Genomic DNA, 26,979 nt, shown 5'->3' with positions numbered 1-26,979 from the left:
TTCTAAGTATTGATTAATTTATCGTTGGGTTTTTGTTAAATACGTATTTCTCGTGTCACTTTCCAAGAACACTAAATAGTTCTGAGTTTAAAAAATCTAAGAACCCTCACATGAGTCATTATCAAAAATTTCCTCAGCCTTCTTCCTTCTTCCTGACTATTTGAAGAACAATCCATGTGAGATTATGTACTTGAAAAGCTTGAGTGTTTTCACAAATCCAAACGCACGTTGTCGATACTTACGACTGCGGATTCGGAGGCCGTCGGGAAGCATCGAGCTACCTCGATACCAGACCTTAACACCTAACATCAATAGACCAGGTTGGTGAAAATACTCGAAGTACCTACTAATGTTAGCAAAGGTTTACAAGTTGAAGATTGGTTTAGCAAACAAAATGTGCTACACCAAGACGAGCTAAGCGACTTACCTTTTCTCGTACAGTTTGGTTATTTTTATGTATATATCTCAGCTCACATAAATTGTGGATAAATTATGTTGTATCTCCATCTACAGTCTTCCCACCATGCTTTGTTCTTTAGCCATGTATGTCAAGTATCAGACCTCTAGCAAGATATTAGAATATTAATATTACATATACATACATATGATCACGTTGTCCCTTGCGGGGCAGATATAGCCAACAGTCTTGAAAATACTGAATGGCCACGTTCAGCTATTTGGCTTAATGATAGAATTGAGATTCAAATAGGGACAGGTATCTAAACCATCTCCTAAAAAAGAATCCCAAGTATGTAAGCCTATCCCTTAGTCGCCTTTTACGACAGCCATGGGAAAGAGATGGAGTGGTCCTATTCTTTTTTGTATTGGTGCCGGGAACCGCACGGCACTAATATTATTTTACAGTTATTAGTCAGTTAATAAGAGAAGCTACATTATACAACAATTACATGTATTCCTCGACCGATGGAAGTTATAGATATATATATATATATATACGGGACAAATTACACAGATTGAGTTAGCCTCGAAGTAAGTTCGAGACTTGTGTTACGAGATACTAACTCAACGATACTATATTTTATAATAAATACTTATATAGATAAATATCCAAGACTCAGGCGAATCAGAAATAGTTCTTTTCTTATCATGCCCTGGCCGGGATTCGAACCCGAGACCTCCGGTGTCACAGACAAGCGTACTACCGCTGCGCCACAGAGGCCGTTCAACAGCATGTTCTCATCTCAACAGCCACAGCAATAGCAAAGATCATCGTTTTGAAGTAGTGGAGTCATCGTGGGTGTAACCAGGTTAACTCAGTGTTGCAAACACTAAATAACATGATCAATGAGTTGTACAAAAAATAATCAAACAAGAAACTAAACAGATAAAAGTATGGTTTGAAAAAAAAATCGAAAATGTCGTTTCATGGTATTGTATCATTTGCAAATTAAAGCGTCAACATTGTATGAAGATGTTTTACGTGCAATATAAAAATGTTTGTGTTTTTCAATTTTCAGCATTCAACTTCCCTTTCTTCGGAGGTTCAAACTCAGGTAATATTACATACATACATATAATCACATCTATATTTCCCGCGGGGTAGACAGAGCCATCAGCCCCGAAAAGACTGATAGGCCACGTTCAGCTGTTTGGCTTATTGATGGAATTGAGATTCAAGTAGTGACAGGTTGCTAGCCCATCGCCTCAAAGAAGAATCCGAAGTTTATAAGCCTATCCCTTAGTCGCCTTTTACGGCATCCATGGGAACGAAATGGAGTGGTCCTATTCTTTTTTTTATTGGTGCCGGGAACCACACGGCACATTACATACGTACCTACATCATTAACCAAAGAGATAACTCATCATATTTCATATCTACCTCCCTTGGACAACGGAAAACATTTCGAAACTAAAATCGGTCTAGCCCTTTTCCAGATTTAGTTACATACATTTGCAAACTTATGTCTATGAAGATTAATGACAATGATGACAAAGAGACAAACTCCTTACTTTAATTATCTTTTCTTACGAGATTTACAAAAAAGACTTTTCATTTTGTTTTAAACAGATGATTTTCGTTTTATTTTCCAGCAACCAGCATAGCTCAATCTGTCGGTATGTACTAATTTTACGTATTAATTGTATAATATAAATATCACATCATTATATTTTGCGGTGGAGACAGAGCCGGTAGTCGTTAGAATCGTTTAAGTGTAAGTGCAGGTTGCTAGCGCATATCATTTACATAGCTATGTAAATGGAATGAGCTTGACTATATGAATGTTCATATAGTCACGTCTTTATCCCTTACGGGGTAGACAGAGCCGACAGGCTTGAAAGACTAAAAGGCCACATGGAACTGTATGGCTTAACAATGGAATCGAGATTAAAATAGTAATAGGTTGCTAGTCCATCGCCTACAAAAAGAATCTCAAGTATATCCCTTATCCTTTAGTCGTCTTTTACGCCATTCAAGGGTGAGATGCAGAGTATAGAAAATTTTACTACGTAAATATCCAATTGCATTATGAGGTGTTTAGGCTAATAATGCCCAAAAACAATGAATCAATTTTGTAACTACAATTTCTGAATATACCAAAATCAGTGTGTCAAGCGTAAGTAAGTGCATTAATAAATTTTATTATTTTTGTCTTTCCATAAACAAAAACAGCCCAAGGTATGTTATTTACTTTCAATTTTTCCTTTAAGTTCATTGGAGTCTAGTGTAATAATATACTTTTAATTTTACAAAATACCCCCGACTTAGTTAAGATATCAGTCTCTTACAATCTGCATTTAGACTTTATCCTTTGCGGGGTATACAGAGCCAGCAATCTTGAAATGACTGAAAGGCCACGGCTGTATGGCCTTATGATGGAATTTAGAATTTTTACAATCTTGTTTAGACAGGCATATTTGTAAATAAGTATAAGTTATGAGTATTATCAGTTTCGTTAAAATTTTATTTTATGTTAGTATTTTAATCCTACTACTATTATAAAGGCGAAAGTTTGTATGGATGTATGGATGTTTGTTACTCTTTCACGCAAAAACTACTGAACCGATTACCATGAAATTTGGTATGTAGGTAGCTGAAGACCCAGAATAACACATAGGCTACTTTTTATCCCAGAGTTCCCGCGGGATTGATAGGGTTTCCATGCGGACGAAGTCGCGGGCGGCCTCTAGTTATTAATAAAATTTAAATATAGAAATAAGTTACTTTTGAATATGAATTGATTTCTCTACCTATAAGTATTTGATTCTTACATATGAATATGAATTGTAGTTTTTTATTTTAAGAATGTTTAATTTTTTTTCCATATCAGCATCAGGAAACAGTTCTGCCTCAGCTTTATCTCAAGCGAACGGTAAGTGATTATTTATTTATTTATTGAGAAAACTGGGTGACTTAAATAACAAATTTTTTTTTCCAAGACCCAGACCAATCAGAGAAAGTTTCTCATCATGCCCTGACCGAGATTCGAACCTGGGTCCTCCGGTGTCACAGACAAGCGTATTACCGTTGCGCCACAAAGGCCGACTCCGTCCCATGGAAAAAATGGAAAACAACTATAAAAAGACCACATAACCAACCTACATGTCAAATTTCAAATCTCTAGACCCATCGGTTTGGATTACGGCTGTAATAATGTCAGTAAATCAGTTTTATATTAAGAATAGGATGAAACGAAAAATCCCGTTAAATATCGTGCCAGGACTTTCAGGAATCCTCTGTTAGTGCACCCCTATACCGCATAAGGGACCTACATACCAAACAGTTCAGTGTCTTGACCCAGCAAACTGGACGTCATTCTAATACGATTTTTTTTTAATTCAATTTTCAAAAAAATTCAGGTTTCGAATTCATTTTACTTTTTTTTTCAGCATCGGGAGGAAAAGCGAATGCTGCGGCATTGTCGGTTGCTAATGGTAACCAAAAAAGATTTATTTTATTTTATTTTAAATTTTTAATTTGTGTTTGCTCAACTTGTATAGAATGCAAATATGTCGATGGTTGTTTTTTTTTTTATTCAGACGTGTTCTTTAGCAAAAACATAATTACACGTACCTACATATAAATAATGCCTTTTTTCCTGGAATCCCGTATTCAGACACTACGTCTTCATAACCCCCTACATACAAGCTCGTCGGTTTTGGCCACTTTGACTTGATCTCTCGCCAGAACTTCAGCGATTTGATCAAAGTGTCAATGTTATTTCGAATGATGTAAAATAAATGACTGTCTAAATAAAATTTTAACTATTATAAAAAAAGATTTTTCTTTGCTTAGGTTTATGTTTCCCCGTTATTTGGCTAAATAAATAATGAAATCAGTTAATTTTATGAGCTGTTGTAAAAAATACTTTATTTTTGTTTTATTTTCTAGCATCTGGAGGAAATGCGAATGCAGCGGCGTTATCGAGCGCAAATGGTACTCATTTATTACTTTATACTGATTATCCATACATTTATTATAATTGACCGATGTCTGGACTTGAAATGACATATTTACAAAAAATAATCGATATATATATGTGTGTATATATGACCAACAGAAGCCAAAAATGTACATGTATACGACAAAAATGTGAATTGTAGAATTTCTGCCTGTTTATAAGTTTAAATTAGCAACACGCAAAAAATTCATGCAATTTTTCAGAAAAAAGAGAATATTACATATATATTTTGATTGGGAGCAGCTGATAAAATTAAAGGTATAATAATAAATAAAAGTAAAAATTCTAGTAATTAAATTGACAGGTCTAAATGTTGGATCGAATAATTGTAGGTATGCGTTATTTTTAATTATTATTATTTTTCATTAAAAACATTACAGGAAGCAACGGGAACGCAGCCGCTATTGGTATGTATTGTTAAATATTAAAAAGGTATAATCCTAAAAAATAATAGATCCCAACTAACCAAGAACAAGAATTATTGGACAAGATCGTTAACACCGACCCGATCGTAGTGAGAAATCACATCTGAACCTTTACCTTTGTTGAAAAATTGAAACGAAGCCCGCATTGCTCTAACAGTGACCGCTATCATTACTACGGTCATTGACCTATATTTCTATTCAGTAACCGATGAAAGAATTCAATCTTTAAAAGGGAATCCCTAGTTAAAAAATACAATGTATGATATTACTAAACCTCGTGAAAACGAATTTTCACTCTATCATTTAGCCGAGTTCTCAGTTGCACCATCCGCCACAAATTTTCGGGACCATAAGTCCTACCCCTACTTCAAACTATTATAAGTGACATTTCAATATTATATTTTTTCGTTTTTTTTAACAGCTGTAGCAGGTGGTAAGTTTTAACAATTCATTCAACTTTTTACAATGATGACTCGTATTATTTTTTCAATTATAAATGCGTAAGTACTCAAACAATATTGATAACTTTATGCTTGCAGCGGGCAGTAGTACAACGCCTACTACGCCATCTTCTAGCTCTGAGTCATCATGTAAGCTTCCCATTTCTCATTTACTTAGCATACGATAACTCATATTATATTTTAATAATTAAGTTAAAGCAGACAACTTTTTTCAAATCGCAAAATGCGTTGTGAAAAATCCTTCTGGGAGCACTGTCGCTAGTGCTGTGCTCATCCACCGAAGAAACATCTCGTTAGATATTTTTATCTTTCACAACTATTACAAAAAACTCATAAGAAATTACGAACTATTATTTACAATACTAATTTCACTTTTTTTAAATTTATTTTTTAATTATTGTAACAAAAAGGTATTGACATTACTGTCATATGATTCCAGCAAGCACCACGGCTCCGCCCACATCATCCAGCCCTAAGTCATCAACTGGTGAGATTCTGTTTACTTATTTTCTTTACTTACACCTCAATTTTTGATCCCAAATTTAAGTAAAGTAGGTCATGTATTACATAAGTTAGTTTGTTTAAATATCAAAAAGTCAAGTTAGTCTAGGTGAGAAACCTAAATTAATTCTCGTCGTGTCATGTTTATAATGCCATCTTTCTTTCATGTTTTAATTGAAAGTATCATGTTTTCTAAAATGTGTGTAGTCACAAGAAGGTGTTCACATTGACGTTACGCTTGCAGGAAGCAGCACCAGTACTCCACCTACCCCTCCTGAGACATCTTGTAAGATTGTTTTTATACTTTATTGCTCTTTGATCAATCTTCTACAACATTTTAATGCATTTAAACACATAACATTTCTAACAAAGACAAGGACAGATTTGATGCTGCCAGGCCCCAGCAGTAAATGTTAATCATGCTCATTAATGCTGCAAGGCTCCGAAATCAAGCACTTCCCCGTGAAGGCCCCGTAGGCAAGCGTGAAATAGTAGAGTAGATATTTTCTGAAGCCCCTTCGGCAATCAAAATATATAATGATTTAATTGTTCCTCTGCTGTCAAACTTATGCATCGGGAATGCCAATACTTAAACTTGTTATGATAACAACTAAGATGTTTTGATAACAACAAGATGTTGACATTAACGTCATGATTGCAGCAAACACCAGTGCTCCGCCGACATCGTCCAGCCCTGAGTCATCAACTAGTGAGACTTTGTTTACTTATGTATTTCTTTCATTTTCATTTTAAATGCAGAGTTATTTATTTTATTCCAAGTATGTGTATTATATTAGTTATTTCATAAGGTTATTTTAAATAGCCCAATTCTTAGATCGAAACCGAAGCTGAATTCTTTAGACAAGTAGAACCAGTGCTGTGTCAAGCCAAGCAAAGTTGTGTATACCTATTTTTATAATTCTCTTTTTCTTCTCAAGTTTTATACATATATGTAATATACTTAAATGCTTTATTAAAATGTGTGTAGACACAAGAAGGTGTTAACATTATGTTATGCTTACAAGAAGCAGTACCAGTGCTCCACCTACTCCTCCTAAATCATCCAGTGAGATTTTATTTTTGTCATTGCTTGGTCTTTGATTATTCTTTAAAAACAAATTTATTGCCACAGAACTGAATTTATTCAGAAATTTGAGCATGATGCAAATACCAATTCATTCATGTGTATTATATTTACAGCTAGTGCTCCCAGTACATCAGCCAATGCCGCCGCTGCCGCCAACGCCGTTGGTAATAAAAACATTACCTAATTAGTTGGCTGGATGAATGTAAAAAAAATGCCACGGATGTCGTAAACGGCGACTAAGAGAAAGTCTAATGAACTTGAGATTCTTTTTGTACCTACGCTAGAATCGTGTCAGTATTTGTATCCCAATTCCGCGTCATTAAGCCATAGCCAGCTGAACGTGGCCTTTCAATCTTTTCGAGACTGTTGATTCTGTCTACCCTGCAAGGGATACAGACGTGATTATATATTTGTAAGTATGTACATAATAATCACTTGAAATTTATTTGAGGATGGATAATTCTCTATAGTGTTTATACTACAGTCCATTTCTGTTTAAACTGCTTTTTAAGCTGAGCGTGGGCTTCCAATCTTTTTAAGTTTGTGTACACTGTCTACTTCGTAAGATAAGAAGACGTGTTTATATGCATGTATAAATATATGTATTATATAATACATTGCAGCGACTGGTCCAAACGCAGCAGCAAATGCCGCTGCCGCCGCTAATGCCGCAGGTAAGATACACATACCTACTTCTAATGTTAAGGCTATTTCGGATGATTCCCGGCACCAATACAAAAAAGAATAGGACCACTCCATCTCTTTCCCATGGATGTCGTAAAAGGCGACTAAGGGATAGGCTTAAAAACTTGGGATTCTTTTTAAGCGATGGTTTAGCAACCTTCACTATTTGAGTCTCAATTATATCATTAAGCTAAATAGCTGAACGTGGCCATTCAGTCTTTTCAAGACTGTTGGCTCTGTCTACCCCGCGAGGGATATAGACGTGCCCATATGTATGTATGTATAGATAGAACCAAGGACGTCATCAAGGAGTATATAAGCTCATTAATGAACAACAATAAAAAGTATCGTCGTAAAGAAACGTACATTGGGGTATCAAGATTCAATAAAAGGTTTTAAAATTACTGTGTTATATATAAATTAGCTTTCAATTTTTTTAAACTAGTTAATGTCTTACATCATACAATTCACTTGTACTATTTTTTATGAACTCGTATGAAACCCTTCACAATATTATTAAATTTACAGCAAATGGTCCAAACTCATCAGCAAATGCCGCTGCCGCCGCTAATGCCGCAGGTAAAATACTCATACCAACTAATTTAAAGCCCATCATTTATAGTCTAATAAAGTACAGTTAACAACATCATTATGAATGTGGATGAAGCGAAGGAAATATGCAGAGATCGTGGCAAGTGGAAAGAGGTAGTCTCTGCCTGCCTTTCCGGGAAAGAGGCGTGATTTTATGTATGTATGTATAACAACATCAAAAAGTAGGCAGAGATCAAAATTAGACAATTATTTAATCGGAAACTAATAACGATAGACCAATTAAAAGAAAAGAGCCATACAGACATACATACATATTATAGTCACGTCCATATCTTTTACGAGGTAAACAGAGCCAACAGTCTTGAGAAAAGACTAAAAGGCCACGTTCAGCTCAATGATCAATCTATTTATCAAGAGCTGTTGATGTTTCATTAACTTACAATCAATTTCCTGGATTAGGTTTTAATACGAAACGATTTCTAGCAGGGGAACCTAACCCTATCAGTGCATATCCAGCTGCTTGAATGTGCCAGTTTCCTCATGTTATTTTCCCTCACCGTAAGAACATCAACAACACTCACATATCTCTGAAAGGAATCGTTGGTACAGTACTGTGGTTGGATTTCAACCCGTGCCTATACTTGCATCACGATTTTAATCCGACACCTTAACGACTTGACCCGCTACGCACCAAAGAGCCTGTAGTCTGACAAAATATAACATAACGTACCTTTATTTTTGATATCCGAGCTTAATTTAAGGTACGTTTCGTGAGCGTTTAATATCTGTATTATTAACATATACATATATAGTATATGAAACTTGAAACGTGAAAGTTTAAAATAATTTACAAATTAATATCTCAACTTGCAAGTAACATACATACATACATACATATGATCACGTCTATATCGCTAGCGGGGTAGACAGAGCCACCAGTCTTGAAAAGACTGATAGGCCAAGCTCAGCTGTTTGGCTTAGTGATAGAATTGAGATTCAAATAGTGACAGGTTGCTAGCCCATCGCCTAAAAGAGGAATCCCAAGTTTATAAGCCTATCCCTTAGTCGCCTTTTACGACATCCGTGGGAAAGAGATGGAGGGGTCCTATTCTTTTTTGTAATGGTTTTGAAATTTACGTAATGATTGCAGCAAGCACCAATGCCTCGCCGACATCTTCCAGCCCTGAGTCATCAACTGGTGAGATTCTGGTTACTTACACTTCTTTTCTTATATTTCTTACATATCATATTTTTTTACACTTTCATTTTATATTCCGAGATTCTAATTTTAGTCAAAATACATATAAAAATACAGTAATTTTGTCTCTCTGTTTCGTCTAGCGTTCTAATTTATTTCCATGTTTTTTTAAATATTTGTTAAGAAAGTTACAAGAAAGTTTTAAACATTTACGTTATGCTTGCAGGAAGCAGCAACAGTGCTCCACCTACTTCTCCTGCGACATCTTGTAAGATTGTTTTTTGTCTTCGATTAATCTTCTTTAAGATTCTTTGATTACTCTTTTACAATATTTAATGCTTTTTAACACATTACATTGCTAACAAAGACTAGGACAACTTTGATGCTGCCCCAAAGGCAAAAATTGACAAGCCCATTAATGCTCCAGAAGCAAGCACTTGGCTGTGTTGGCCCCGTTAGCAAGCGGTTAGATTGTTATAAAGGCCTTGTAGGCAAGCGTTAATCATTTCAAATGCTATAAGGCTTCAGAAAAGTTTATTATGGTAACAACAAGATGTTGACAGCAACGTCATGATTGCAGCAATCACCAGTCCTCCGCCGACATCATCCAGCTCTGAGTCATCAGCTGGTGAGATTCTGGTTACTTTTTTTCTTAAACTTTTAGATTCCAAGGTTTTCATTTTAGTCAACGTATGTGTATTGCATTAGTTATTTTGTTAAGATATCAAAAGCTCGAGTGCTCTCGACAAGTGGATGGAGTGTTGTGACAAACCATGCAGAGTCATGTTTACCTATGTTTATAATGTTCTGCTCTCGCGTTTTCTAAAACGTTTGTAGTCACAAGAAGGTGTTGACATTTACGTAACGCTTGCAGGAAGCAACACCAGTGCTTCGACCACATCATCCAGCTCTGAGTCATCATCTGGTGAGATTCTGTTTACTTATTTTTTTTTACACTTACTTTTATGTTTCCTTAAATTTGTATACTTAGTCATAAAATTTTTATTATTATGGTTTTAACCAGCTCTGATAAGTACCTACGTCTAGTAAGATATTTTTTGTTTTGTCAATTTTGTTTTTTGGCCTTTGCATAATCTTTAACAACAGTTTAATACTACAGAGTATTGCATTCAGGATTTGAGCACAATAATATGAAATACCGGCCAAGTCTACCATTAATAACTGTAATTTTACTGTATATAATATATATTTTTTAATTGAAGCATTTGTTGTTAGATCGGACACGGAAATACATATGTAATTTGTTTGTCCGTCTGTCTGTTACCTACCATTTTTTATAAGCTATGATAACTACAAAGCTGAATTTTCCGCAAATTTTGTAGTTACGTTCCCGCTATAACTACAAAAGCAACGTATCACTATTTGAATCTCAATTCCATCATTAACCCATAAAGCTGAACGTGGCCTTTCAGTCTTTTCAAGATTGTCGGCTCTGTTTACCCCGTAAGGGATAAAGATGTAATCATGTGTATTATATTTACAGCTAGTGCTCCCAGTACATCAGCCAATGCCGCCGCTGCCGCCAACGCCGTTGGTAATAAAAACATTACCTAATTAGTTGGCTGGATGAATGTAAAAAAAATGCCACGGATGTCGTAAACGGCGACTAAGAGAAAGTCTAATAAACTTGAGATTCTTTTTGTACCTGCGCTAGAATCGTGTCAGTATTTGTATCCCAATTCCGCGTCATTAAGCCATAGCCAGCTGAACGTGGCCTTTCAATCTTTTCGAGACTGTTGATTCTGTCTACCCTGCAAGGGATACAGACGTGATTATATATTTGTAAGTATGAACAAAATAATTACTTGAAATCTATTCGAGGATAGATAATTCTCTATGCTGTATTTACACTACAGTCTATTTCAATTTAAAATGCTCTTTAAGCTAAGCGTGGCCTTCCAATCTTTTTAAGTTTGTGTACACTGTCTACTTCGTAAGATAAGAAGACGTGTTTATATGCATGTATAAATATATGTATTATATAATACATTGCAGCGACTGGTCCAAACGCAGCAGCAAATGCCGCTGCCGCCGCTAATGCCGCAGGTAAGATACACATACCTACTTCTAATGTTAAGGCTATTTCGGATGATTCCCGGCACCAATACAAAAAAGAATAGGACCACTCCATCTCTTTCCCATGGATGTCGTAACAGGCGACTAAGGGATAGGCTTACAAACTTGGGATTCTTTTTAAGCGATGGTTTAGCAACCTTCACTATTTGAGTCTCAATTATATCATTAAGCTAAATAGCTGAACGTGGCCATTCAGTCTTTTCAAGACTGTTGGCTCTGTCTACCCCGCGAGGGATATAGACGTGCCCATATGTATGTATAGATAGAACCAAGGACGTCATCAAGGAGTATATAAGCTCATTAATGAACAACAATAAAAAGTATCGTCGTCGTAAAGAAACGTACATTGGGGTATCAAGATTCAATAAAAGGTTTTAAAATTACTGTGTTATATATAAATTAGCTTTCAATTTTTTTAAACTAGTTAATGTCTTACATCATACAATTCACTTGTACTATTTTTTATGAACTCGTATGAAACCCTTCACAATATTATTAAATTTACAGCAAATGGTCCAAACTCATCAGCAAATGCCGCTGCCGCCGCTAATGCCGCAGGTAAAATACTCATACCAACTAATTTTAAGCCCATCATTTATAGTCTAATAAAGTACAGTTAACAACATCATTATGAATGTGGATGAAGCGAAGGAAATATGCAGAGATCGTGGCAAGTGGAAAGAGGTAGTCTCTGCCTGCCTTTCCGGGAAAGAGGCGTGATTTTATGTATGTATGTATAACAACATCAAAAAGTAGGCAGAGATCAAAATTAGACAATTATTTAATCGGAAACTAATAACGATAGACCAATTAAAAGATAAGAGCCATACAGACATACATACATATTATAGTCACGTCTATATCTTTTACGAGGTAAACAGAGCCAACAGTCTTGAGAAAAGACTAAAAGGCCACGTTCAGCTCAATGATCAATCTATTTATCAAGAGCTGTTGATGTTTCATTAACTTACAATCAATTTCCTGGATTAGGTTTTAATACGAAACGATTTCTAGCAGGGGAACCTAACCCTATCAGTGCATATCCAGCTGCTTGAATGTGCCAGTTTCCTCATGTTATTTTCCCTCACCGTAAGAACATCAACAACACTCACATATCTCTGAAAGGAATCGTTGGTACAGTACTGTGGTTGGATTTCAACCCGTGCCTATACGTGCATCACGATTTTAATCCGACACCTTAACGACTTGACCCGCTACGCACCAAAGAGCCTGTAGTCTGACAAAATATAACATAACGTACCTTTATTTTTGATATCCGAGCTTAATTTAAGGTACGTTTCGTGAGCGTTTAATATCTGTATTATTAACATATACATATATAGTATATGAAACTTGAAACGTGAAAGTTTAAAATAATTTACAAATTAATATCTCAACTTGCAAGTAACATACATACATACATACATATGATCACGTCTATATCGCTAGCGGGGTAGACAGAGCCACCAGTCTTGAAAAGACTGATAGGCCAAGCTCAGCTGTTTGGCTTAGTGATAGAATTGAGATTCAAATAGTGACAGGTTGCTAGCCCATCGCCTAAAAGAGGAATCCCAAGTTAATAAGCCTATCCCTTAGTCGCCTTTTACGACGTCCGTGGGAAAGAGATGGAAGGGTCCTATTCTTTTTTGTAATGGTGTTGAAATTTACGTAATGATTGCAGCAAGCACCAATGCCTCGCCGACATCTTCCAGCCCTGAGTCATCAACTGGTGAGATTCTGGTTACTTACACTTCTTTTCTTATATTTCTTACATATCATATTTTTTTACACTTTCATTTTAGATTCCGAGATTCTAATTTTAGTCAAAATACATATAAAAATACAGTAATTTTGTCTCTCTGTTTCGTCTAGCGTTCTAATTTATTTCCATGTTTTTTTAAATATTTGTTAAGAAAGTTACAAGAAAGTTTTAAACATTTACGTTATGCTTGCAGGAAGCAGCAACAGTGCTCCACCTACTCCTCCTGCGACATCTTGTAAGATTGTTTTTTGTCTTCGATTAATCTTCTTTAAGATTCTTTGATTACTCTTTTACAATATTTAATGCTTTTTAACACATTACATTGCTAACAAAGACAAGGACAACTTTGATGCTGCCCCAAAGGCAAAAATTGACATGCCCATTAATGCTCCAGAAGCAAGCACTTGGCTGTGTTGGCCCCGTTAGCAAGCGGTTAGATTGTTATAAAGGCCTTGTAGGCAAGCGTTAATCATTTCAAATGCTATAAGGCTTCAGAAAAGTTTATTATGGTAACAACAAGATGTTGACAGCAACGTCATGATTGCAGCAATCACCAGTCCTCCGCCGACATCATCCAGCTCTGAGTCATCAACTGGTGAGATTCTGGTTACTTTTTTTCTTAAACTGTTAGATTCCAAGGTTTTCATTTTAGTCAACGTATGTGTATTGCATTAGTTATTTTGTTAAGATATCAAAAGCTCGAGTGCTCTCGACAAGTGGATGGAGTGTTGTGACAAACCATGCAGAGTCATGTTTACCTATGTTTATAATGTTCTGCTCTCGCGTTTTCTAAAACGTTTGTAGTCACAAGAAGGTGTTGACATTTACGTAACGCTTGCAGGAAGCAACACCAGTGCTTCGACCACATCATCCAGCTCTGAGTCATCATCTGGTGAGATTCTGTTTACTTATTTTTTTTTACACTTACTTTTATGTTTCCTTAAATTTGTATACTTAGTCATAAAATGGTTATTATTATGGTTTTAACCAGCTCTGATAAGTACCTACGTCTAGTAAGATATTTTTTGTTTTGTCAATTTTGTTTTTTGGCCTTTGCATTGTCTTTAACAACAGTTTAATACTACAGAGTATTGCATTCAGGATTTGAGCACAATAATATGAAATACCGGCCAAGTCTACCATTAATAACTGTAATTTTACTGTATATAATATATAGTATATTTTTTAATTGAAGCATTTGTTGTTAGATCGGACACGGAAATACATAATTTGTTTGTCTGTCTGTCTGTTACCTACCATTTTTTATAAGCTGTGATAACTACAAAGCTGAATTATCCGCAAATTTTTATCCGCAAAGTTACGTTCCCGCTATAACTACAAAAGCAACGTATTACTATATGAATCTCAATTCCATCATTAACCCATAAAGCTGAACGTGGCCTTTCAGTCTTTTCAAGATTGTCGGCTCTGTTTACCCCGTAAGGGATAAAGATGTAATCATGTGTATTATATTTACAGCTAGTGCTCCCAGTACATCAGCCAATGCCGCCGCTGCCGCCAACGCCGTTGGTAATAAAAACATTACCTAATTAGTTGGCTGGATGAATGTAAAAAAAATGCCACGGATGTCGTAAACATTGACTAAGAGAAAGTCTAATAAACTTGGGATTCTTATTGTACCTACCTAAGCTAGTATCGTGTCAGTATTTGTATCCCAATTCCGCATCATTAAGCCATACAGCTGAACGTGGCCTTTCAATCTTTTCGAGACTGTTGATAAAGACGTGATTATATATTTGTAAGTATGTACATAATAATCACTTGAAATCTATTTGAGGATGGATAATTCTCTATAGTGTTTATACTACAGTCCATTTCTGTTTAAACTGCTTTTTAAGCTGAGCGTGGGCTTCCAATCTTTTTAAGTTTGTGTACACTGTCTACTTCGTAAGATAAGAAGACGTGTTTATATGCATGTATAAATATATGTATTATATAATACATTGCAGCGACTGGTCCAAACGCAGCAGCAAATGCCGCTGCCGCCGCTAATGCCGCAGGTAAGATACACATACCTACTTCTAATGTTAAGGCTATTTCGGATGATTCCCGGCACCAATACAAAAAAGAATAGGACCACTCCATCTCTTTCCCATGGATGTCGTAAAAGGCGACTAAGGGATAGGCTTAAAAACTTGGGATTCTTTTTAAGCGATGGTTTAGCAACCTTCACTATTTGAGTCTCAATTATATCATTAAGCTAAATAGCTGAACGTGGCCATTCAGTCTTTTCAAGACTGTTGGCTCTGTCTACCCCGCGAGGGATATAGACGTGCCCATATGTATGTATGTATAGATAGAACCAAGGACGTCATCAAGGAGTATATAAGCTCATTAATGAACAACAATAAAATATAATAATACATTGGGGTATCAAGATTCAATAAAAGGTTTTAAAATTACTGTGTTATATATAAATTAGCTTTCAATTTTTTTAAACTAGTTAATGTCTTACATCATACAATTCACTTGTACTATTTTTTATGAACTCGTATGAAACCCTTCACAATATTATTAAATTTACAGCAAATGGTCCAAACTCATCAGCAAATGCCGCTGCCGCCGCTAATGCCGCAGGTAAAATACTCATACCAACTAATTTTAAGCCCATCATTTATAGTCTAATAAAGTACAGTTAACAACATCATTATGAATGTGGATGAAGCGAAGGAAATATGCAGAGATCGTGGCAAGTGGAAAGAGGTAGTCTCTGCCTGCCTTTCCGGGAAAGAGGCGTGATTTTATGTATGTATGTATAACAACATCAAAAAGTAGGCAGAGATCAAAATTAGACAATTATTTAATCGGAAACTAATAACGATAGACCAATTAAAAGATAAGAGCCATACAGACATACATACATATTATAGTCACGTCTATATCTTTTACGAGGTAAACAGAGCCAACAGTCTTGAGAAAAGACTAAAAGGCCACGTTCAGCTCAATGATCAATCTATTTATCAAGAGCTGTTGATGTTTCATTAACTTACAATCAATTTCCTGGATTAGGTTTTAATACGAAACGATTTCTAGCAGGGGAACCTAACCCTATCAGTGCATATCCAGCTGCTTGAATGTGCCAGTTTCCTCATGTTATTTTCCCTCACCGTAAGAACATCAACAACACTCACATATCTCTGAAAGGAATCGTTGGTACAGTACTGTGGTTGGATTTCAACCCGTGCCTATACGTGCATCACGATTTTAATCCGACACCTTAACGACTTGACCCGCTACGCACCAAAGAGCCTGTAGTCTGACAAAATATAACATAACGTACCTTTATTTTTGATATCCGAGCTTAATTTAAGGTACGTTTCGTGAGCGTTTAATATCTGTATCATTAACATATACATATATAGTATATGAAACTTGAAACGTGAAAGTTTAAAATAATTTACAAATTAATATCTCAACTTGCAAGTAACATACATACATACATACATATGATCACGTCTATATCGCTAGCGGGGTAGACAGAGCCACCAGTCTTGAAAAGACTGATAGGCCAAGCTCAGCTGTTTGGCTTAGTGATAGAATTGAGATTCAAATAGTGACAGGTTGCTAGCCCATCGCCTAAAAGAGGAATCCCAAGTTTATAAGCCTATCCCTTAGTCGCCTTTTACGACATCCGTGGGAAAGAGATGGAGGGGTCCTATTCTTTTTTGTAATGGTGTTGAAATTTACGTAATGATTGCAGCAAGCACCAATGCCTCGCCGACATCTTCCAGCCCTGAGTCATCAACTGGTGAGATTCTGGTTACTTACACTTCTTTTCTTATATTTCTTACATATCATATTTTTTTACACTTTCATTTTAGATTCCGAGATTCTAATTTTAGTCAAAATACATATAAAAATACAGTAATTTTGTCTCTCTGTTTCGTCTAGCGTTCTAATTTATTTCCATGTTTTTTTAAATATTTGTTAAGAAAGTTACAAGAAAGTTTTAAACATTTACGTTATGCTTGCAGGAAGCAGCAACAGTGCTCCACCTACTCCTCCTGCGACATCTTGTAAGATTGTTTTTTGTCTCCGATTAATCTTCTTTAAGATTCTTTGATTACTCTTTTACAATATTTAATGCTTTTTAACACATTACATTGCTAACAAAGACAAGGACAACTTTGATGCTGCCCCAAAGGCAAAAATTGACATGCCCATTAATGCTCCAGAAGCAAGCACTTGGCTGTGTTGGCCCCGTTAGCAAGCGGTTAGATTGTTATAAAGGCCTTGTAGGCAAGCGTTAATCATTTCAAATGCTATAAGGCTTCAGAAAAGTTTATTATGGTAACAACAAGATGTTGACAGCAACGTCATGATTGCAGCAATCACCAGTCCTCCGCCGACATCATCCAGCTCTGAGTCATCAACTGGTGAGATTCTGGTTACTTTTTTTCTTAAACTGTTAGATTCCAAGGTTTTCATTTTAGTCAACGTATGTGTATTGCATTAGTTATTTTGTTAAGATATCAAAAGCTCGAGTGCTCTCGACAAGTGCATGGAGTGTTGTGACAAACCATGCAGAGTCATGTTTACCTATGTTTATAATGTTCTGCTCTCGCGTTTTCTAAAACGTTTGTAGTCACAAGAAGGTGTTGACATTTACGTAACGCTTGCAGGAAGCAACACCAGTGCTTCGACCACATCATCCAGCTCTGAGTCATCATCTGGTGAGATTCTGTTTACTTATTTTTTTTTACACTTACTTTTATGTTTCCTTAAATTTGTATACTTAGTCATAAAATGGTTATTATTATGGTTTTAACCAGCTCTGATAAGTACCTACGTCTAGTAAGATATTTTTTGTTTTGTCAATTTTGTTTTTTGGCCTTTGCATAGTCTTTAACAACAGTTTAATACTACAGAGTATTGCATTCAGGATTTGAGCACAATAATATGAAATACCGGCCAAGTCTACCATTAATAACTGTAATTTTACTGTATATAATATATAGTATATTTTTTAATTGAAGCATTTGTTGTTAGATCGGACACGGAAATACATAATTTGTTTGTCTGTCTGTCTGTTACCTACCATTTTTTATAAGCTGTGATAACTACAAAGCTGAATTATCCGCAAATTTTTATCCGCAAAGTTACGTTCCCGCTATAACTACAAAAGCAACGTATCACTATATGAATCTCAATTCCATCATTAACCCATAAAGCTGAACGTGGCCTTTCAGTCTTTTCAAGATTGTCGGCTCTGTTTACCCCGTAAGGGATAAAGATGTAATCATGTGTATTATATTTACAGCTAGTGCTCCCAGTACATCAGCCAATGCCGCCGCTGCCGCCAACGCCGTTGGTAATAAAAACATTACCTAATTAGTTGGCTGGATGAATGTAAAAAAATGTCACGGATGTCGTAAACGGCGACTAAGAGAAAGTCTAATAAACTTGGGATTCTTATTGTACCTACCTAAGCTAGTATCGTGTCAGTATTTGTATCCCAATTCCGCATCATTAAGCCATACAGCTGAACGTGGCCTTTCAATCTTTTCGAGACTGTTGATAAAGACGTGATTATATATTTGTAAGTATGTACATAATAATCACTTGAAATCTATTTGAGGATGGATAATTCTCTATAGTGTTTACACTACAGTCCATTTCTGTTTAAACTGTTTTTTAAGCTGAGCGTGGGCTTCCAATCTTTTTAAGATTTTGAGCTCTGTCTACTACGTAAGAAATGAGGACGTGTTTATAGGTATGTATGTATAAATGTATTTACTATATTATTTACATATTATCTACATTGCAGCAACTGGTCCCAACGCAGCAGCAAATGCCGCTGCCGCCGCTAATGCCGCAGGTGAAATACACATACCTACTTCTAATATTATTATCTGGGGGCATGGTAGTGCCCCCGCCAATACGAGCCAAGCGAAGCGCAAGGGCACTACCTACCTTTTCTCGAAGTGGTTCGTCGTATTTTTGAACCTTCATAACTTGAGTTTGGGTTATACCAGATAAACAAAATTTTCGAGATATGATGTCAATGATAGACTTAATAAACCTCTAAAGTTTCAATTGCATAGCTCTTATACTTTAGATTTTATTGATATTATAAAATACCCCGATTTCGTCACTCACTCACTGATGATCATCAAAATTCTTAAGGTACTTCCTGAAGTCCTAGAAAACTGAAATTTGGTATGTAAGCTAGTATTAGTACCCAAACAACAAAAAAATCATAAAACTTGGAACTTTTACCCCCCAACCCTTAAACTAGGGGGTGAAAGTTTGTTTGAGACTTCCGCAAGTTTTGGCGCTGGAGGTCTGAATGCGGTCTCGGAGAGGTAAATCTTTTGATAGAGTCGTATAAAAAGTGCTGCAGTGTGTACGAAAAACCCCCCTCCCCTCCCAACTTTCCCTTCCTCACCCCTGTACCTCAGAAATAACAGCACGTTGAAGAATTCTGTTTATTACGGGATCATGTTAAGTTGAGGGGGCTAAAAAAAGGAGAATCTGAAATAGGGAAACTTAATTTTCTGTTTGAGACATGAAAATAATACACAAGTACAGAGAACACAGACTTTTCATCAAATGAAAATATTATTCAGTTTTTTTTAAACATCTCTTAAACCCTTGCATTACGGGATAAAAGTGTAAGCAACCTACAAAAAGAAATGTAATCCCACAAACATTTCATGTTAAAAGTTGCCAATACGAGACCATATAGCTCGCACTGTCAAAAAGTAATTAGATCTCGTGTAGAGCCTAATTTCTAACCCTACATGCCCAGCCCTAAATCGATAAGCCCTAATTTTACACTCAAGTTACGGGTAATACTACAGCCATAGCTCGTACTGCGTAGTTCGTAGCGCGTAGCAGAGTTTTGCCGCTATAATCTCGTAGGCGTGCAAACCGTGTACGTAACTGGCGAGTCGGCCGCACGGACTTTTTGCTATTCGTCATATGGGCTTGAGCTTAAAAATCAATTCAATCTTTTGAACTCTTTTCATCAACAATAATTAGAAATAAAATCGTAAAATAACGCTTATTCCGGTATCGAGAATATTGGATCTCAAGTGAAAGGTTTTAAAATTACAATTCAATTATATCATTAAGCTAAATAGCTGAACGTCGCCATTCAGTCTTTTCAAGACTGTTGGCTCTGTCTACCCAGCAAGGGATATAGACGTGACAAAATGTATGTATGTATAGATAGAACCAAGGACGCCATCAAGGAGTATATAAGCTCATTAATGAACAACAATAAAAAGTATCGTCGTAAAGAAACGTACATTGGGGTATCAAGATTCAATAAAAGGTTTTAAAATTACTGTGTTATATATAAATTAGCTTTCAATTTTTTTAAACTAGTTAATGTCTTACATCATACAATTCACTTGTACTATTTTTTATGAACTCGTATGAAACCCTTCACAATATTATTAAATTTACAGCAAATGGTCCAAACTCATCAGCAAATGCTGCTGCCGCCGCTAATGCCGCAGGTAAAATACTCATACCAACTAATTTTAAGCCCATCATTTATAGTCTAATAAAGTACAGTTAACAACATCAACCCGAAACCGCCGAGCCTGCATGAAGAGAGTTATGAATGTGGATGAAGCGAAGGAAATATGCAGAGATCGTGGCAAGTGGAAAGAGGTAGTCTCTGCCTACCTCTCCGGGAAAGAAGCGTGATTTTATGTATGTATGTATGTATAACAACATCAAAAAGTAGGCAGAGATCAAAATTAGACAATTATTTAATCCGAAACTAATAACGATAGAACAATTAACGGATAAGAGCTATAAAGACATACATACATATAGTAACGTCTATATCTTTTACGAGGTAAACAGAGCCAACAGTCTTGAAAAGACTAAAGGCGACGTTCAGCTCAATGAACAATCTATTTATCAAGAGCTGTTGATGTTTCATTAACTTACAATCAATTTCCTGGATTAGGTTTTAATACGAAACGATTTCTAGCAGGGGAACCTAACCCTATCAGTACATATAAAGTTGCTTGAATGTGCCAGTTTCCTCATGTTATTTTACTCACCTCACCGTAAGAACATCAACAACACTCACATATCTCTGAAAGGAATCGTTGGTACAGGACTGTGGTAGGATTTCAACCCGTGCCTATATGCATCACGATTTTAATCCGACACCTTAACGACTTGACCCGCTACGCACCAAAGAGCCTGTAGTCTGACAAAATATAACATAACGTACCTTTATTTTTGATATCCGAGCTTAATTTAAGGTACGTTTCGTGAGCGTTTAATATCTGTATTATCTATATATATAAAAGCGAAAAACACTCACTTAGGAATCACGAAATTTCGAAATCTACTGAGCCAATAATGATGAAATTTGGCAGGAAGGTAGATTTTAATTAGGAGGGATCCACTAAGAAAGGATTTTTGCAAATTCTATTCCTAAGGGGGTGAAATAGGGGTTGCAAGTTTGTATGAAACTTCGTCATTTTTAGTGTGGGTTACGCGGACGAAGTCGCGGGCAACAGCTAGTTAACATATATATATATAGTATATATGAAACTTGAAACGTGAAAGTTTAAAATAATTTACAAATTAATATCTCAACTTGCAAGTAACATACATACATACATACATATGATCACGTCTATATCGCTAACGGGGTAGACAGAGCCACCAGTCTTGAAAAGACTGATAGGCCAAGCTCAGCTGTGTGGCTTAGTGATAGAATTGAGATTCAAATAGTGACAGGTTGCTAGCCCATCGCCTAAAAGAGGAATCCCAAGTTTATAAGCCTATCCCTTAGTCGCCTTTTACGACATCCGTGGGAAAGAGATGGAGGGGTCCTATTCTTTTTTGTAATGGTTTTGAAATTTACGTAATGATTGCAGCAAGCACCAATGCCTCGCCGACATCTTCCAGCCCTGAGTCATCAACTGGTGAGATTCTGGTTACTTACACTTCTTTTCTTATATTTCTTACATATCATATTTTTTTACACTTTCATTTTAGATTCCGAGATTCTAATTTTAGTCAAAATACATATAAAAATACAGTAATTTTGTCTCTCTGTTTCGTCTAGCGTTCTAATTTATTTCCATGTTTTTTTTAAATATTTGTTAAGAAAGTTACAAGAAAGTTTTAAACATTTACGTTATGCTTGCAGGAAGCAGCAACAGTGCTCCACCTACTCCTCCTGCGACATCTTGTAAGATTGTTTTTTGTCTCCGATTAATCTTCTTTAAGATTCTTTGATTATTCTTTTACAATTTTTAATGCTTTTTAACACATTACATTGCTAACAAAGGAAAGGACAACTTTGATGCTGCCCCAAAGGCAAAAATTGACATGCCCATTAATGCTCCAGAAGCAAGCACTTGGCTGTGTTGGCCCCGTTAGCAAGCGGTTAGATTGTTATAAAGGCCTTGTAGGCAAGCGTTAATCATTTCAAATGCTATAAGGCTTCAGAAAAGTTTATTATGGTAACAACAAGATGTTGACAGCAACGTCATGATTGCAGCAATCACCAGTCCTCCGCCGACATCATCCAGCTCTGAGTCATCAACTGGTGAGATTCTGGTTACTTTTTTTCTTAAACTGTTAGATTCCAAGGTTTTCATTTTAGTCAACGTATGTGTATTGCATTAGTTATTTTGTTAAGATATCAAAAGCTCGAGTGCTCTCGACAAGTGGATGGAGTGTTGTGACAAACCATGCAGAGTCATGTTTACCTATGTTTATAATGTTCTGCTCTCGCGTTTTCTAAAACGTTTGTAGTCACAAGAAGGTGTTGACATTTACGTAACGCTTGCAGGAAGCAACACCAGTGCTTCGACCACATCATCCAGCTCTGAGTCATCATCTGGTGAGATTCTGTTTACTTATTTTTTTTTACACTTACTTTTATGTTTCCTTAAATTTGTATACTTAGTCATAAAATGGTTATTATTATGGTTTTAACCAGCTCTGATAAGTACCTACGTCTAGTAAGATATTTTTTGTTTTGTCAATTTTGTTTTTTGGCCTTTGCATTGTCTTTAACAACAGTTTAATACTACAGAGTATTGCATTCAGGATTTGAGCACAATAATATGAAATACCGGCCAAGTCTACCATTAATAACTGTAATTTTACTGTATATAATATATAGTATATTTTTTAATTGAAGCATTTGTTGTTAGATCGGACACGGAAATACATAATTTGTTTGTCTGTCTGTCTGTTACCTACCATTTTTTATAAGCTGTGATAACTACAAAGCTGAATTATCCGCAAATTTTTATCCGCAAAGTTACGTTCCCGCTATAACTACAAAAGCAACGTATCACTATATGAATCTCAATTCCATCATTAACCCATAAAGCTGAACGTGGCCTTTCAGTCTTTTCAAGATTGTCGGCTCTGTTTACCCCGTAAGGGATAAAGATGTAATCATGTGTATTATATTTACAGCTAGTGCTCCCAGTACATCAGCCAATGCCGCCGCTGCCGCCAACGCCGTTGGTAATAAAAACATTACCTAATTAGTTGGCTGGATGAATGTAAAAAAAATGCCACGGATGTCGTAAACATTGACTAAGAGAAAGTCTAATAAACTTGGGATTCTTATTGTACCTACCTAAGCTAGTATCGTGTCAGTATTTGTATCCCAATTCCGCATCATTAAGCCATACAGCTGAACGTGGCCTTTCAATCTTTTCGAGACTGTTGATAAAGACGTGATTATATATTTGTAAGTATGTACATAATAATCACTTGAAATCTATTTGAGGATGGATAATTCTCTATAGTGTTTATACTACAGTCCATTTCTGTTTAAACTGCTTTTTAAGCTGAGCGTGGGCTTCCAATCTTTTTAAGTTTGTGTACACTGTCTACTTCGTAAGATAAGAAGACGTGTTTATATGCATGTATAAATATATGTATTATATAATACATTGCAGCGACTGGTCCAAACGCAGCAGCAAATGCCGCTGCCGCCGCTAATGCCGCAGGTAAGATACACATACCTACTTCTAATGTTAAGGCTATTTCGGATGATTCCCGGCACCAATACAAAAAAGAATAGGACCACTCCATCTCTTTCCCATGGATGTCGTAAAAGGCGACTAAGGGATAGGCTTAAAAACTTGGGATTCTTTTTAAGCGATGGTTTAGCAACCTTCACTATTTGAGTCTCAATTATATCATTAAGCTAAATAGCTGAACGTGGCCATTCAGTCTTTTCAAGACTGTTGGCTCTGTCTACCCCGCGAGGGATATAGACGTGCCCATATGTATGTATGTATAGATAGAACCAAGGACGTCATCAAGGAGTATATAAGCTCATTAATGAACAACAATAAAATATAATAATACATTGGGGTATCAAGATTCAATAAAAGGTTTTAAAATTACTGTGTTATATATAAATTAGCTTTCAATTTTTTTAAACTAGTTAATGTCTTACATCATACAATTCACTTGTACTATTTTTTATGAACTCGTATGAAACCCTTCACAATATTATTAAATTTACAGCAAATGGTCCAAACTCATCAGCAAATGCCGCTGCCGCCGCTAATGCCGCAGGTAAAATACTCATACCAACTAATTTTAAGCCCATCATTTATAGTCTAATAAAGTACAGTTAACAACATCATTATGAATGTGGATGAAGCGAAGGAAATATGCAGAGATCGTGGCAAGTGGAAAGAGGTAGTCTCTGCCTGCCTTTCCGGGAAAGAGGCGTGATTTTATGTATGTATGTATAACAACATCAAAAAGTAGGCAGAGATCAAAATTAGACAATTATTTAATCGGAAACTAATAACGATAGACCAATTAAAAGATAAGAGCCATACAGACATACATACATATTATAGTCACGTCTATATCTTTTACGAGGTAAACAGAGCCAACAGTCTTGAGAAAAGACTAAAAGGCCACGTTCAGCTCAATGATCAATCTATTTATCAAGAGCTGTTGATGTTTCATTAACTTACAATCAATTTCCTGGATTAGGTTTTAATACGAAACGATTTCTAGCAGGGGAACCTAACCCTATCAGTGCATATCCAGCTGCTTGAATGTGCCAGTTTCCTCATGTTATTTTCCCTCACCGTAAGAACATCAACAACACTCACATATCTCTGAAAGGAATCGTTGGTACAGTACTGTGGTTGGATTTCAACCCGTGCCTATACGTGCATCACGATTTTAATCCGACACCTTAACGACTTGACCCGCTACGCACCAAAGAGCCTGTAGTCTGACAAAATATAACATAACGTACCTTTATTTTTGATATCCGAGCTTAATTTAAGGTACGTTTCGTGAGCGTTTAATATCTGTATCATTAACATATACATATATAGTATATGAAACTTGAAACGTGAAAGTTTAAAATAATTTACAAATTAATATCTCAACTTGCAAGTAACATACATACATACATACATATGATCACGTCTATATCGCTAGCGGGGTAGACAGAGCCACCAGTCTTGAAAAGACTGATAGGCCAAGCTCAGCTGTTTGGCTTAGTGATAGAATTGAGATTCAAATAGTGACAGGTTGCTAGCCCATCGCCTAAAAGAGGAATCCCAAGTTTATAAGCCTATCCCTTAGTCGCCTTTTACGACATCCGTGGGAAAGAGATGGAGGGGTCCTATTCTTTTTTGTAATGGTGTTGAAATTTACGTAATGATTGCAGCAAGCACCAATGCCTCGCCGACATCTTCCAGCCCTGAGTCATCAACTGGTGAGATTCTGGTTACTTACACTTCTTTTCTTATATTTCTTACATATCATATTTTTTTACACTTTCATTTTAGATTCCGAGATTCTAATTTTAGTCAAAATACATATAAAAATACAGTAATTTTGTCTCTCTGTTTCGTCTAGCGTTCTAATTTATTTCCATGTTTTTTTAAATATTTGTTAAGAAAGTTACAAGAAAGTTTTAAACATTTACGTTATGCTTGCAGGAAGCAGCAACAGTGCTCCACCTACTCCTCCTGCGACATCTTGTAAGATTGTTTTTTGTCTCCGATTAATCTTCTTTAAGATTCTTTGATTACTCTTTTACAATATTTAATGCTTTTTAACACATTACATTGCTAACAAAGACAAGGACAACTTTGATGCTGCCCCAAAGGCAAAAATTGACATGCCCATTAATGCTCCAGAAGCAAGCACTTGGCTGTGTTGGCCCCGTTAGCAAGCGGTTAGATTGTTATAAAGGCCTTGTAGGCAAGCGTTAATCATTTCAAATGCTATAAGGCTTCAGAAAAGTTTATTATGGTAACAACAAGATGTTGACAGCAACGTCATGATTGCAGCAATCACCAGTCCTCCGCCGACATCATCCAGCTCTGAGTCATCAACTGGTGAGATTCTGGTTACTTTTTTTCTTAAACTGTTAGATTCCAAGGTTTTCATTTTAGTCAACGTATGTGTATTGCATTAGTTATTTTGTTAAGATATCAAAAGCTCGAGTGCTCTCGACAAGTGGATGGAGTGTTGTGACAAACCATGCAGAGTCATGTTTACCTATGTTTATAATGTTCTGCTCTCGCGTTTTCTAAAACGTTTGTAGTCACAAGAAGGTGTTGACATTTACGTAACGCTTGCAGGAAGCAACACCAGTGCTTCGACCACATCATCCAGCTCTGAGTCATCATCTGGTGAGATTCTGTTTACTTATTTTTTTTTACACTTACTTTTATGTTTCCTTAAATTTGTATACTTAGTCATAAAATGGTTATTATTATGGTTTTAACCAGCTCTGATAAGTACCTACGTCTAGTAAGATATTTTTTGTTT

The 26,979-nt window shown here is 36.0% G+C and overlaps 2 protein-coding genes and 1 long non-coding RNA gene across 3 annotated transcripts in view; all 3 read left to right on the top strand.

Annotated features, from left to right (window-relative positions):
• On the top strand, positions 1–4,842 carry LOC132902493 (uncharacterized). Its single transcript, XM_060947737.1, has 7 exons — positions 1–320; positions 1,479–1,514; positions 2,053–2,076; positions 3,291–3,332; positions 3,850–3,894; positions 4,352–4,396; positions 4,802–4,842. Exons 1-7 carry the CDS (start codon positions 185–187, stop codon positions 4,840–4,842), a joined length of 369 nt encoding a protein of 122 aa, XP_060803720.1. The 5' UTR covers positions 1–184.
• A 918-nt stretch (positions 4,843–5,760) lies between these two features.
• Positions 5,761–6,547, top strand: LOC132902527 (uncharacterized). The gene is made up of 3 exons (XR_009657157.1): positions 5,761–5,794; positions 6,053–6,094; positions 6,470–6,547. It is a non-coding gene; the product is annotated as an uncharacterized LOC132902527 (long non-coding RNA).
• A 275-nt stretch (positions 6,548–6,822) lies between these two features.
• The window catches only part of LOC106130836 (pneumococcal serine-rich repeat protein), a 32,161-nt gene continuing 12,004 nt past the window's right edge, over positions 6,823–26,979 (top strand). The window contains exons 1-35 of the mRNA XM_060947735.1: positions 6,823–6,874; positions 7,009–7,059; positions 7,519–7,569; positions 8,108–8,158; positions 9,282–9,329; positions 9,556–9,597; positions 9,910–9,957; positions 10,204–10,254; positions 10,834–10,884; positions 11,346–11,396; positions 11,934–11,984; positions 13,108–13,155; positions 13,382–13,423; positions 13,736–13,783; positions 14,030–14,080; positions 14,668–14,718; positions 15,159–15,209; positions 15,736–15,786; positions 16,910–16,957; positions 17,184–17,225; positions 17,538–17,585; positions 17,832–17,882; positions 18,470–18,520; positions 18,977–19,027; positions 22,065–22,112; positions 22,340–22,381; positions 22,694–22,741; positions 22,988–23,038; positions 23,626–23,676; positions 24,117–24,167; positions 24,694–24,744; positions 25,868–25,915; positions 26,142–26,183; positions 26,496–26,543; positions 26,790–26,840. Of these exons, the coding sequence (XP_060803718.1) occupies positions 6,823–6,874; positions 7,009–7,059; positions 7,519–7,569; positions 8,108–8,158; positions 9,282–9,329; positions 9,556–9,597; positions 9,910–9,957; positions 10,204–10,254; positions 10,834–10,884; positions 11,346–11,396; positions 11,934–11,984; positions 13,108–13,155; positions 13,382–13,423; positions 13,736–13,783; positions 14,030–14,080; positions 14,668–14,718; positions 15,159–15,209; positions 15,736–15,786; positions 16,910–16,957; positions 17,184–17,225; positions 17,538–17,585; positions 17,832–17,882; positions 18,470–18,520; positions 18,977–19,027; positions 22,065–22,112; positions 22,340–22,381; positions 22,694–22,741; positions 22,988–23,038; positions 23,626–23,676; positions 24,117–24,167; positions 24,694–24,744; positions 25,868–25,915; positions 26,142–26,183; positions 26,496–26,543; positions 26,790–26,840 (1,711 nt within the window). The remainder of the gene's footprint in view (positions 6,875–7,008; positions 7,060–7,518; positions 7,570–8,107; positions 8,159–9,281; positions 9,330–9,555; positions 9,598–9,909; positions 9,958–10,203; positions 10,255–10,833; positions 10,885–11,345; positions 11,397–11,933; positions 11,985–13,107; positions 13,156–13,381; positions 13,424–13,735; positions 13,784–14,029; positions 14,081–14,667; positions 14,719–15,158; positions 15,210–15,735; positions 15,787–16,909; positions 16,958–17,183; positions 17,226–17,537; positions 17,586–17,831; positions 17,883–18,469; positions 18,521–18,976; positions 19,028–22,064; positions 22,113–22,339; positions 22,382–22,693; positions 22,742–22,987; positions 23,039–23,625; positions 23,677–24,116; positions 24,168–24,693; positions 24,745–25,867; positions 25,916–26,141; positions 26,184–26,495; positions 26,544–26,789; positions 26,841–26,979) is intronic.

Source organism: Amyelois transitella, chromosome 14 (genome assembly GCF_032362555.1).
Source record: "Amyelois transitella isolate CPQ chromosome 14, ilAmyTran1.1, whole genome shotgun sequence".
Lineage (NCBI taxonomy): Eukaryota > Metazoa > Arthropoda > Insecta > Lepidoptera > Pyralidae > Amyelois > Amyelois transitella.
This window is presented reverse-complemented; position numbering and strand designations above follow the sequence as displayed.

Coding starts and splice junctions, on each gene's coding strand:
- LOC132902493 (XM_060947737.1), top strand. CDS start 185: ATGTACTTGAAAAGCTTGAGTGTTTTCACAAATCCAAACGCACGTTGT. Junction 1,515..2,052: donor CTTCGGAGGTTCAAACTCAG/GTAATATTACAT, acceptor TTTATTTTCCAG/CAACCAGCATAGCTCAATCT. Junction 4,397..4,801: donor GGCGTTATCGAGCGCAAATG/GTACTCATTTAT, acceptor AAAACATTACAG/GAAGCAACGGGAACGCAGCC.